This window comes from Strix uralensis, chromosome 5 (genome assembly GCF_047716275.1).
Source record: "Strix uralensis isolate ZFMK-TIS-50842 chromosome 5, bStrUra1, whole genome shotgun sequence".
In the NCBI taxonomy this organism is placed as follows: domain Eukaryota; kingdom Metazoa; phylum Chordata; class Aves; order Strigiformes; family Strigidae; genus Strix; species Strix uralensis.
In genome coordinates, this window is record NC_133976.1 from 86620809 (window position 1) to 86632845 (window position 12037).

At 49.6% G+C, this 12037-nt stretch overlaps 1 protein-coding gene and 1 pseudogene across 3 annotated transcripts in view; one reads left to right on the forward strand and one right to left on the reverse strand.

Annotated features, from left to right (window-relative positions):
• The window catches only part of TTC38 (tetratricopeptide repeat domain 38), a 33608-nt gene extending 22488 nt beyond the window's left edge, over window positions 1-11120 (reverse strand). Inside the window, exon 1 of one of the 3 annotated variants that reach the window (XM_074872098.1) lies at window positions 11001-11120. Coding sequence is in view for 1 of the 3 variants with exons in the window: in XM_074872097.1 (XP_074728198.1) it covers window positions 713-736 (24 nt within the window). In the remaining 2 variants the exon portion in view is untranslated. Of the gene's footprint in view, window positions 1-110; window positions 237-712; window positions 842-11000 lie in introns of those variants that run through there. The other 2 variants (XM_074872097.1, XM_074872100.1) reach the window with 2 other exon arrangements.
• LOC141944847 (polycystin family receptor for egg jelly-like) lies at window positions 3402-11371 on the forward strand (annotated as a pseudogene).
• Window positions 11372-12037: the final 666 nt, after the last annotated feature.

Here is a 12037-nt window from a genome sequence, read left to right on the forward strand (position 1 = left end):
CTCCCACGGGCATGTGGGTCACCCCCCATGCGTTGCAGTCCTCCCAGCACTGCACTACAACAGCGGGGGCTTCTTCCCACGGGGTCCCGGCCTTCTTCGGCCACAGTCACCTGTCTCAGTGTGGGCCACAGATCGGTCCCTGCCTCCGCAGACCCCCATGGGTGGCGGGGGGGATGGCCTTACTGTCTCTCCACGGGGTACAGGGGAGTCTCTGCTCCGATGAACCTCCACCCCCCTTCTCCTCCTTCCTTCCACTGACCTCGGTGTTCACACAGACATTCTCCTCACAACTCCTCCCCACAGCTCCCACCTCCCCTCTCAGCTTCCCCTTAAATAAGTTACAGCAGAGGCGCAGCTAATCGGCCCGGCCTTGGTGCAAAGTCGGGCTCGACCTGGAGCCAGGGGAGCTTCGAGAAGCTCTTCACAGGGGGGCACCGCTGTAGCCCCCTCCCCTGCTACCAAAAAGCCCCGCCACTCGCTCAGCCCGGGACAGGGGGCAAAGGGGGATGAGCCCCAACAGACTCCTCACCACACCGGGGCCGGCTCTCCGCGCCCTTCCGGCAGCTTCACCCGCCCTGCCCCGCCCCGGCTCGGCTCCCCTCAGCAGCCCCCTCCCAGCCCGGCTTTCGGGCGGACCCGGGGCTCCCTGAGCGCCGGACAGAAGCGGGGCGCCTCACCCTCCCCGTCCGCTCCGTCTCAGACCAGCCCTCACCTTGCAGTCCCTCAGCGGCGCCATGATCCCCCACAGCCGCCCCGCTGCCCTCGGCCGGCGGCTCCACACCGACCGCCGCTGCAGGGGGAGGAACCGGGGGCGGGGACACGCCCCCTCCCGCGGTGGGCATGGCCGAGCCCGGAGTGGGCGTGGCCGGGGAGACGACGGGCAGGGGGCGGTGGGTGGCGCCGGAGTGACGGTGGGCGTGGTCAGATTGGCTGTGGGCATGGTCAGGGCCGCAGTGGGTGGGGCCGGATGGGCGCCGAGCTCACCCACGCGTTGCCCCGCGTTACCCTGTGTTACCCCGCGTTGCCCCTCGTTACCACTGTTACCTCACGTTGCCCCGCGTTACCCCGAGTTACACCGCGTTACCCCGCATTACTCCACATCACTCTGCCACCGAGGCGAGCGCAGCCCCGACGCAGACACGTTTTACGCAGATTATTTGCTCCAAAGACGTTGTTTCTTGTGTCTTTAGGTACATCCCCACCTGCCCTGCTTCTGAGGGTAAGTGCCTTGCTTCCACCCGTGATGGGGCGGAGGATGACAAGTCCTTGGCTGGGAGACACCCCAGCTGCCGCCCGCCTCTTACAGGAGTTCACCACACTGGGTATCTCTAGGCTCGCTTTACTAACAGCTCCGAGTTGGGCCACCACCTCTGTGAGTGGCCACAGCTGACAAAAAGCGCCCTCTCTATAGAGGATATATAGCAACATAGTGTATCAAAACAGACTTCTTTGGAAAAAACAAATCTTGTAAATAATTTTTCAACATTTGAGAAAATATTGTTGGAGAACTAGTGAATCCTTGTGGTAACCGGGTCCAAGTTAACTGCTTCCCTTGCCACGTGAAGGCAAACATTGATTGGCTTTCTTCCGCAACTGGAATGCTAAAGAAAGCTCCTGTAACATCAAGCACCGTGAAATACTGTGCCCAGACTGCAAGCTGTGCTAAAATCAGACCAGGATCTGGGACCACAGGATGTGAAGCAATTACATGTTCATTTACAGCTCCTGAATCTTGCACAGATCTATATTCAGGATCTCCATCTTTATCTACTTTATGTTTACTAACCGGTAAAACTGGAGTATTATAAGGACTATGACATTCCTGCAAAATTCTTTTTCCTAAAAAATGTACAATTTGGTTTTTTATACTGGGAATGGCCTCATTTATAATTGGATATTGCCAAATTGGAGGAGGAGTCCCTCCTTTTGTTTTTATCACACTTGGCTCAGCCGATTTTAACCATCCCACTTCATCTCCCGATGTGCTTCAAAGCGCTCTGGGAATTGCAGCCAATTCAAACTGTGTATCATTCAAATCATTTTGGTTTTGACCTCCCAATTCAATTCTTTTTGAGCCCATTAAAATCAACTGAATCCCTGCTGGAGCCAAGGAGATAAACGTACCAAATTCCTGCAAAAGGTCTCGTCAAAGGGGTAGATAAATATCTTCTCTCTTCCCCTACTACTGCCCGTACTATCATTCGAAATCTGGGGAACTTCAAAATTCAGTACAGGCCCAAAAGGCAAGTAGGGGAATTGGGAGAGATCACAAATTGACCCCAAACCAATTTCTTATCCAAAATGATACCGTTCACCTTTGCAGAAATCTGAGCGTGCTCCTCTACCTGGAGTCCAACGGGTCCCCTTGTTCTTTCAGTTCCCAGAGAAGACGAGTATCACTTCTTTCACTGGGAGTGAGGCCGAGGAGGTCTGGCAGGTGGAGATCCTCCTTGCTACAGCCAACAACCCCATTTCTCTTTCTCTCTCTTTTTGCTCTCGCTTTTTCTCAAGTTTTAACTTTTCTTCTTGCTGCTTTTGCTTTCATCTCTCCCGTCAAAAGCAAAAGCAGCAATGCTCAAGACTTTACCTAATGTTTTACCTTGCCAGCCTGGCATGAGTTTCTACAAAAACACTAATAGCTAGTGGCTCTTGGAAATTGTCACGGGTCATACCCCCATCATTAAAGTGGCCTTCAGTCGGCCCTAGTAATCACCCGCGTGCTCGTCGGATCTTTGTCTGCATTCCAAAGCTTTTGTCCAATTAGTTACTCTCTTACCTTTTTGGAAAATCTTTTCCCTTGTCTCTGCCTGAAATAGTTCTCCTAATAAAGTTTTCATATCATTCCAATCAGGGGTGTAAACAGTGACAATTCCCAACAACAGCTGAGCGCATTTTGCAGCATCAGCTCGTCAGCGAGGCGTTTTTGCCTGCCAAGCTACTAAATCCCCTTGCTTCCAAGGTTCATGTCCCATCACTCCTGTTACCGGAGAGACGTCGGTGCCTGCACCAGGGCCCGCTCTAGGGTTTGGGCTGGAATCCAAACGCATTGGATACATGCCAGTACTTCTAAAAGGGAATTCGGTTTCTTCAGCTTCAGGAGCTGAAGGAAGTAAACTCCCTTTAGCTTTTATCAAAGAGGTTTTCTTTCTTTGTTGACCTCTATTATACCAAATATACCAATAATCAATAATCTTGCCTAGCTTTGCATTACCTAGCTTTTCTAAGTTGCTTAAACTGTCAATATTGTTCCTAGAGCACCTGTGCTCTATTAATTAAACCTATAAACCAGTATCTATTTATTAATTATTCCTGCTAATAATACTATCCTAAGAGAAAAGAGTTTTCTAAAGCTTGTTCCTTTTACACCACCAACAGGCTGCACCCCGGTAGCTGCTCTCCCTCCTTCACCTCATACCGCAATGACACTGCTCCGTCTTCTCGTCCTTCTGCTGCTGGGCATCTGGTCCTGGGGCTCGGCGGCCCCCTTGCCCCGTCTCTGGCCACCACCCCTGCTAGTCACCTGCTCGGGCCCTCACGGGCAAGTCTCTCAACAGCGGGACAGCGAGCGCTGGGTCTCGTGCCTGTGGAACAGCACCATGAACCTGCGTTACCAGCCCGCCCCGGGCATGAGAGCAGAGCCAGAGGGGAAAGACGGTCGGCTGCCACCCCCACCTCGCTGCTTCTGGTCCTTGAACTCGACTCAGGTGACAAACACCTCGCGCTGGTCGGGCCAGGTGACGCTGCAGACAGGCCTCCTGCCAGGAAGCGCTCCTCCACCCGGGGCCTCCATCCTCCTCACCGTGCGATGCTCGTCAGCTTCCTGCACTGCACCCGAGTGCTTCCACCACGACATCACCGTGGAGATGTGCGGGCAGGAGATGAGGCTGTTCGTGCTTTGGCCGCAGACGCGCCTGATCCCCGCGCGGCAGCCGGTGGAGCTGGGCTGGTGTGCGCGCCTCAAGAGCGCCAGCTGGAAGTACCGCTTCAGCAGCCAGGGAGGCAGCCCCTCTACCCTCCTCCTTCCCAGCAGCGAGCACCAAGACCCGCTGCCACCGACCGTCTACCCAACAGCCGAGCTGCGACAGACCTGCGCCACCTACTACAGCTACCGCTTGACCGTGCGCTACAGGCACCACGGGCTCCACGTTGCCTCGGTCAGCATCGAGCAGATGCCTCAGATCAGCCTCAACCTCTCTCTCAAGGTAGAGCGTGACTTGCTGCATGTCCTCAGCATCGGCTCCAAGCTCCTTAGCGTTCCTCAGCAGCCCCTCGGCCTCTCCTGGAGGCTTCAGCCCCTCTCCCCGAGGACACTGGCCTACAGACTGGTGGACACGCAGGCCATAGGAGGTTGGCTCCGTTCCTACGGTTCCTTTACGCTGCAGAGCAACTTCTGTGCCGTTCTCACGCCTCAGAGCCTGGGTGAGATGGTGGTGGCCAGCATCTACTTCCACGTTGATGGAAAGAGGGTCAAGGAATCGACGGGAGAACTACATCTACTCAACGGTACCCTGACCCTAACGGCAGGCAGAGAACCTCCCATCCACGTCAACCTTCACCCAGGGAACACCAACAGCAGCACTTACACTTTCAAGTACAACCACGGAACGCTTTACACAACCGAAGAAAACGAAACCTCCATTTCCACAGATGGCCCTCACACGCGCACTGTGTTCTACCGACACAAGGAGCTCTCCTACTTACTCTCCATAGAGTTTGTGGCCTTCCAGTGGTACAAGTTCAATATGTACCTTTACATCAATCAGAAGAGGACTCCAGCAAAAAGAGACCTTGAAGTCCACGTCTTCACCGGCAGCCGTCCTTCCTTTCTGCAAGGCTTCACCTACTTAGTGTGGTTTATCCCTGCACAACATCCGATGCTACAGTGCGCGTGGACCTTCCACCTGCAGCTTTTTGGACCGCAAAAAGACCGCCTTCTCCAGAACAGCACGTACACATACAACGACCACGTAAGAAACGCCACGCGTTTTGTCCGTCGCTCTGCTTTACCCTTTGATCCAGAGAAATACACGGGCTTTGTGGCAAAAGTGAACTGTAGCAGAAGTGCACGTACACCGGCTCTTTTAAGAGTCACAGTTAACAACTACACCGCAAAAAACATAGAAGCACAGGTGGCTTGCCGGAAGGAAGCCTGTTACATACACAGTGTGCGCATTCGGAGGCCTGCTCTTCATACCTCCGTCCTGCGCCGGAAAAAGGGGGCATCTTTTTTCCTCTTTGCCGACGTGCGACAATGCTGCAACGTTGGTATATCTATCAAACCCTTGTGGCGAATCTATTCTGTTAAGGACACAGAAACTATTCCGGACTGGACAAACCCAATCAACTCTTCTGGGATGTATGGTGTAGATATGATACACTTAACCGTTCCCAGTTTTACTTTAGATTACGGGCTGTATCTGTTTAATTTCACTGTTGCGATAACCCCGATTAGGACCTCAATAGTCCTCAGGGGCACAGATAAAATTTACGTTCAGATCGAGAGAAACGACCTAGTGGCAAATATTGTGGGAGGCACGTTCCGCACAGTGGGTTTTTCTGATAATTGGACTCTTGATGGCTCCGCGTCCTACGATCCTGACTCACAGGAAGGACTAAAAGGAATCACATTTACTTGGTACTGTACTAAAGAGGTGTCAGACTATGAAAACATGCAAGTCAGCCCGGGAAAGAGATGCCATCCGGCCCAGAGGGATTTGAAATGGCTAACACCCTCCGGTCCAGTTCAAGCAATGCCACCAGAATCCCTCCCAGGAAACAGCGTATACTACTTTCGTCTAGAGATTCAAAAGGATACAAGGAGGAGCTACGCTGACCAAACTGTAGATGTGCGGCCTGGCTCCCCACTCCTCCTGAACGTGGTATGCCTTGAAAACTGTGGTAGCACTCTAATTCCAACAGAGAGATTTATCTTGTCTGGAAAGTGCCTAAACTGTAGAACAACCAGCCAGCCAGTCTACTACTGGTCTCTTTTTTCAGAAAACTCTACAGAAGTTAGCTTTGACTGGTCTTCCAGAACCTCAACGGGGAGGTCTGGGGCTTACCTGTCTATAAATGCTCTGACATTTACAAAGACTGAACATCGATCCTACGTTCTCCTGTTAAAAGTAACTACCTGGGACGGGAGGTCCTCGGTCTACAGACACGCGTTTAAGGTGAATTCTCCTCCTAGGGCTGGCAAGTGTGCCATCAACCCACGCTGGGGTACAGCCTTTCTGACAAAATTTGCTGTTCACTGCAGTGGATTTTCTGACAGCAATTTACCTCTGACGTATAAAGTGATTGTAGCTTCCAACGTACCCCAAACGACCAAAATAACTTCTGTGGAGGAAAACACGTTTGGCACGATTCTGTACTTTGGTTATGAGCCCAGAACTCCTCCGTCTTTTCTCCCAGTCGGAGTGCCCTCTCAGAAGTACACCTTGAAGCTTTACGTCCAAGTCCATAATTCCCTTGGGGCGTTTACCCAAGTGAATTTATATGCCCGCGTGCAGAACCCAGTTAACAGCCAGCCACCAGCTGTTGTGTTTCACGAACTGCTGGCCTCAGTGAGCGGCTTAAGCGCGCCGATGACATCTTATCTCCAGACCGGAAATTATTTTAGCGCGGGTTATTTGGCTTATGTGGCGGCCTCAGTCTTAAACCATATTAAAGTCACACCAACTCTCCAGCTCCCGAAGGCTCAGTTTCGGGAAAGCCTCATTGAAACAGTCCTGAATATTTCAGTTGAGAGCACAATGGACATCAACCAAGTAGTCGCTTCTCTTTCTCAAGTCACAGAGGAAGCTGACGAAGTGACCGTCAGATCGCAAGACCTCGCCATTAGGAAACTGTCAGAAGTAACGGGAACGCTGAAGGTACAGAGGAATGAGAGCCACTGGTCTGAGGAAGCAGAAATTCAAAGCAGTGGAATACTAAGAGGCTTGTCCAACATCCTGAGAGCTGCTCTTCTGCGCCACAGGAATGTCAACGTCAACGGAGTTCAACAAGTCTTCTCCATCATGGAAAATTTAATGGAGATCGTTTTCCAGGGCAAAGTCCCTGGCGAAACAGAAACTCTAATGGAAACGAAACACTGGAATATCACTCTGACGAAAGATGAAGCCTGGAACATTGCAAATGCTTTCTCTACCAGAAACACCTGCAGAAATTGCTTTTATCCCTCACTGAAAAAACGAAATTATCCTGGATTGCCCCAGGATGCTGTGATTTCCACTGCCGTTTTTGAGTTTGAGGAGAACCCCTTCCCTTGGTTAGGTTACGCATCAGAAATTGCAACAACGGTCTTGGGGTTCAAAATGGCAGAGACCAAGGCTAACGGGCATCTACTAGGGATCGTGCCTGAAGGAGCAGAAATTACTGTTGCTAGGAAAGATAAGGAATCTTCAACTTTTCAGCTAGCAATGGGACCTGATAAAACGCAAGCTTACACAACTGGAGGATTTAGTTTTGAAGTCAACAGAAACAGCAGGAGCATCTACATCCAGATCCTGACAAAATTAAAAGCTACTTTCAAGGTGCTAGTATTTACAGGCGCCAATGTCACGCATGCTCCTCCCATAGCCTCATTTTCTGCTTTTCACAACATGCCAACAGCTGCAAGCAAAAATGAGACAGCTAGCGCTGACTGTAACATTGAGGGCCCCTATATTATCTGTCTCCCAGAGTCACTGCTGACAGCCACAGCTCAAGGAAGTGGCACAGACACTCACAACATCTCCATTGTCTTGGTGACGCCCTACGTCGTAAGGTACCAAACCCAGAGACTCGTGAGAATACACATTTTTAGCGATCAGTGCTTATTTCTGGATGGGATTCGAAGCCTGTGGAGAGAAGACACGTGCAGGCTTGGCTCCTTGACCAACTGGCAGAGGGTCCACTGTGTCTGCAATATGAAGCGGAGTCGCAGGCGTCTGTCCGTCCACGCCGCGTCAAGTGCGTCCACGTTCAACATCAAGTTCCTGGCAGCCAAAGTACTAGTTCCCCCCAACACATTAGACCTGGGAGAAACCCTGATAGCAGAAATACCTAGAAACCCAGTGACCCTCTTAACAGTGCTCTTTATTTTTGCCGCCTACTTTCTTTTGTCCTTCTGGGCCGTGAGAAAAGACAGGGCTGACAGAAGCAGGAAAAACATTATAGTTCTGCCAGACAACGACCCCTTTGATAAAGTGAGCTTTTTGGTCACTTTACACACAGGCAGTCGCTGGGGAGCTGGGACCAAAGCAGATGTCTTTCTTCAGCTCATCGGCCAGAACGGCACGAGTGACGTCCATTGTTTACGGCACCCGCATTTTTCACCTTTCCAGCAAGGAAGCGTCAATTGCTTTCTGTTAACTACTAAGAAGGACTTGGGAGACATTTGTTCCTTCAGGGTCTGGCACAATAACAAGGGCCCATCTCCAAGCTGGTTCTTAAGCAGAGCCAAAGTTGAGAACGTGACCACCAGGACGACCTGGTTCTTCATCTGCAGGAAATGGCTTTCTCTCGACAAGGGCGATCACCTACTAGAAAGGACATTTTCCGTCACAAACCCCAAGACACCTCTGCCCACAATCGACTGTTTTTTGATTAAACTTGCCAACAGCCTGACAGAGAGCCATCCGTGGTTCTCAATTTATGCTCACGTTCTCACTGGCACTTCCAGCAGGCTCCAAAGGTTGTCTCTGTATTTAGCAGTATTATTAATAGACTTGCTTGTTAACATTATGTTCTTTAACACTGACAAGGATGAAGAATCTCCAGTACACTTGAGGTATCTGAGATCAATAGCACTAGGAATTGAATGTGCTTTGATTACCATGCCTGTGGAAATAATTCTAACTGCCTTATTTAAGTACTCCCAGAAGAAGCCTTCTCCTCGTGACGTGGCTCAGACAGACCCAAAGGTAAATGCACCTCTCCAGGCTGGAAATCTTAAGAACTTGAAGGAACGTCTGCAAAAATTGTACCTTTCAGAAACTTCAGCGCAACCAAGGAATATTACTCCCTTGGAGAACCTTCCTGGTCCCAGCAGCTCACAGAGCCCGCCATGTTCCAGAAAGACAACGAGCAAGGGAGCTCCCCAAAACTGGAGTAATTGCGCCATTTCTGAAAGCGATGCGAATGTAATAGGAACAGAGGCGCAGACGACAGCCGTGAATTCCCCTCCAGTGGCTAAGGCCTGCCAGAGAAGGCTGCAATCAAATGCCAATATCCGTAATAATTACGCAGAAGAAAGGGGCAACTTTCAGGAAAAAAGGAAACCACTAAGCATTGGCTCCGCGCCCTTTCCCAAGAGACTGCACGTAGTTTTTCGGAGGTGGTGCTTCTATATCGCATGGGCACTAGTTCCAGCTGTCACGGGGCTATCATCATTTTTCATTGTGTCATATGGTTTGTCTTATGGCTATCAGACTTCAAGAGAGTGGCTTTTAGCATCTGCAACCTCCTTTATTGAGAAAGTGTTTCTCTTTTCAATTCTAAAAGCCATTTTGTTCTCAGCTATGCGTACAATTCATCCAAAAACCTGTGAAAACATCCCATGGTTAACTCTGGAAGAGTATTCTGAGACTAAGTTGGATAAAGAAATGAGGAGCGAAGATGAAATAAGAGAGGTGCGCTCAAAACTTGCTGAAGTCAGGGGCAGCAAGCAGTATAAGCCTTTAGAAGCTGATGAAATTGCAAACATCTTGAAAAGGGCAAAAATTAAAGCCAAGGCATTTACTTTCACAAAAGGTTTCATCAGCCACCTTGTCTTTTTGATACTGCTATTAAATTTTGCCTATTCCACTGAGAACGCCAACAGTTTCCACTACAACCGATTCATCCACAACCAATTCTCTCCACGACTCTCCGGGGTACTTAAGCCGGAACATATCTACGTGTGGGTGAAAGACTTATTCTTGCCTTTGGTCCACAACGAAATGCAGCCAGCCTTCCTTCCCGAGAGCCGCTCCAAAATCATTGGTTTGCCTAGGATGAGGCAAGTGCGGGCTAAAAACACTGAGAAAAAATGTTTCCATCCTCACAGCTTCGTCAATAACTTTGTGATCAGTAAAAGCCACTGTCTTCACAAATACGGCAGGGACATCCCAGAGAAAGGTGACTATGCTGGCACCTGGACAAAGGTTGCCAACCAGTCTCTTTCCAAGGAGGCCAGCAGTTACGGAGGGTTCACCTACCACCAAAACAGAACTCCGTGGACATATTATTTACATGGAGATTTGCACACATATGGCCCAGAAGGATACGTGTTTTACTTTTTCCCTGAAGAAGGAAGACCTAATTCTACGACAAGGCTGGACACTCTCCAACAGAGCAACTGGCTTGATGAGAACACGTGGGCTGTGATCATTGAACTGACTACATTTAACTCAGATGCAGGCCTCTTTTGCACCCTCTCAGTCATATTTGAAATGTCTCCTTTTGGGATGATAAAGCCAAGTTTGTCTGTGCACTCCTTTGCACTCCCCATCTTTCATCAGCAAACTAAAGCTCAGATGTTTGTGGCTGGAATTGTTCTTGCCTTCCTGTTCGTTTACATCGCAGATGAGCTTCTCACCATAGGCCGAGAAAAAAAAGATTACATCAAAAAATTTTCCAACATAATCAACTTTGGCTTAAAATCAGCATTCCTCCTCTCTGTTTTTTTACAGATCATAAAGTTTAAGGTGGGAGACGATATAGTGAAGTTTTACTTACTTCACCCAAATACTTTCATTAATTTTCATGCAATTTCTCATTTAGATCAGATTTTAAGGAATACGACAGGCTTTTTAGCATTTCTTGTAGTTTTGAAAACTCTGAAATACGCTCAGTTCTTTTATGATGTGCGCCTGGCACACAGATCCATCCTGGCAGCCCTTCCCAGGCTCTCCTCAATGGCCCTCGTGGCGGCGGTGTACTTTTTTGCATTTACAGCTTTTGGCTACCTCGTGTTCGGGCAGCATGAATGGAATTACAATAACATGATTCACTCAGCTCAGACCATATTTTCTTACTGTGTCTCAGCGTTCAGAGATACCGCATTTCCATCCGACAGGTTGTTGGGTGGCCTGTTCCTGGCTTCTTTCATGTTTGTGATGATCTGTGTCTTGATCAAGCTCTTCCAAGCTGTTATTATGTCTACCTATGGAGAGGTGAAACAACCCGTATATGAACAACCATCTGAAGAAGCGCAAGTGGCTACTTTTGTATTGCAAAGGCTCAGAAGGAGCCTTTTTTACCTTCTGATCTGTAAAACAACCAAACCCAGTGAGACTGATCTATTTTACAGTGTACTTTAAGGGCAGCCTGAGAAAAGACATCAGCACATTTAGGGCTCAAAACCAGCAAAATAAATGGAAGAAAAAAGGTTCATCTTGTCATATGAGCAAGGAAAGATTTTTGTGTTCAAGACCACCTTTACTCTGTAATACTTTTCAAATAAATTGCAAATAAATTGCAAATAAATAAATTATTTACCTCTAAGACTTTTTTAACATTCAACCCCTTAGTAGCGATTGTGCTCAGATTTTCTCCAGACTATTCTCCAGTCTAAGCCTGCCTTGGCGCAGCTTGAGGCCATTCCCTCTTGTCCTGGCGCTTGTTCCTTTGCTCAAGAGACTCATCCCCCCTCTCTGCACCCTCCTTTCAGGGAGTTGTAGAGGGCCACGAGGTCTCCCCTCAGCCTCCTCTTCTCCAGACTAAACCCCCCCAGTTCCCTCAGCCGCTCCCCATCACACCTGTGCTCCAGACCCTGCACCAGCTCCATTGCCCTTCTCTGGACACGCTCGAGTCATTCAATGGCCTTTTTGGAGTGAGGGGCCCAAAACTGGACCCAGTCATCGAGGTGCGGCCTCACCAGTGCCAAGTCCAGGGGTAAGATCCCTTCCCTGTCCCTGCTGGCCACGCTAGTGCTGATACAAGCCAGGATGCTGGTTAATGGTTGGACTGGATGATCTTCAAGGTCTTTTCCAACCAAGATGATTCTGTGATTCTGCAATGTCAGCCAACACTACTGCCAACTGTCACTTCCACCTGTGGTAGCTAAACCTCT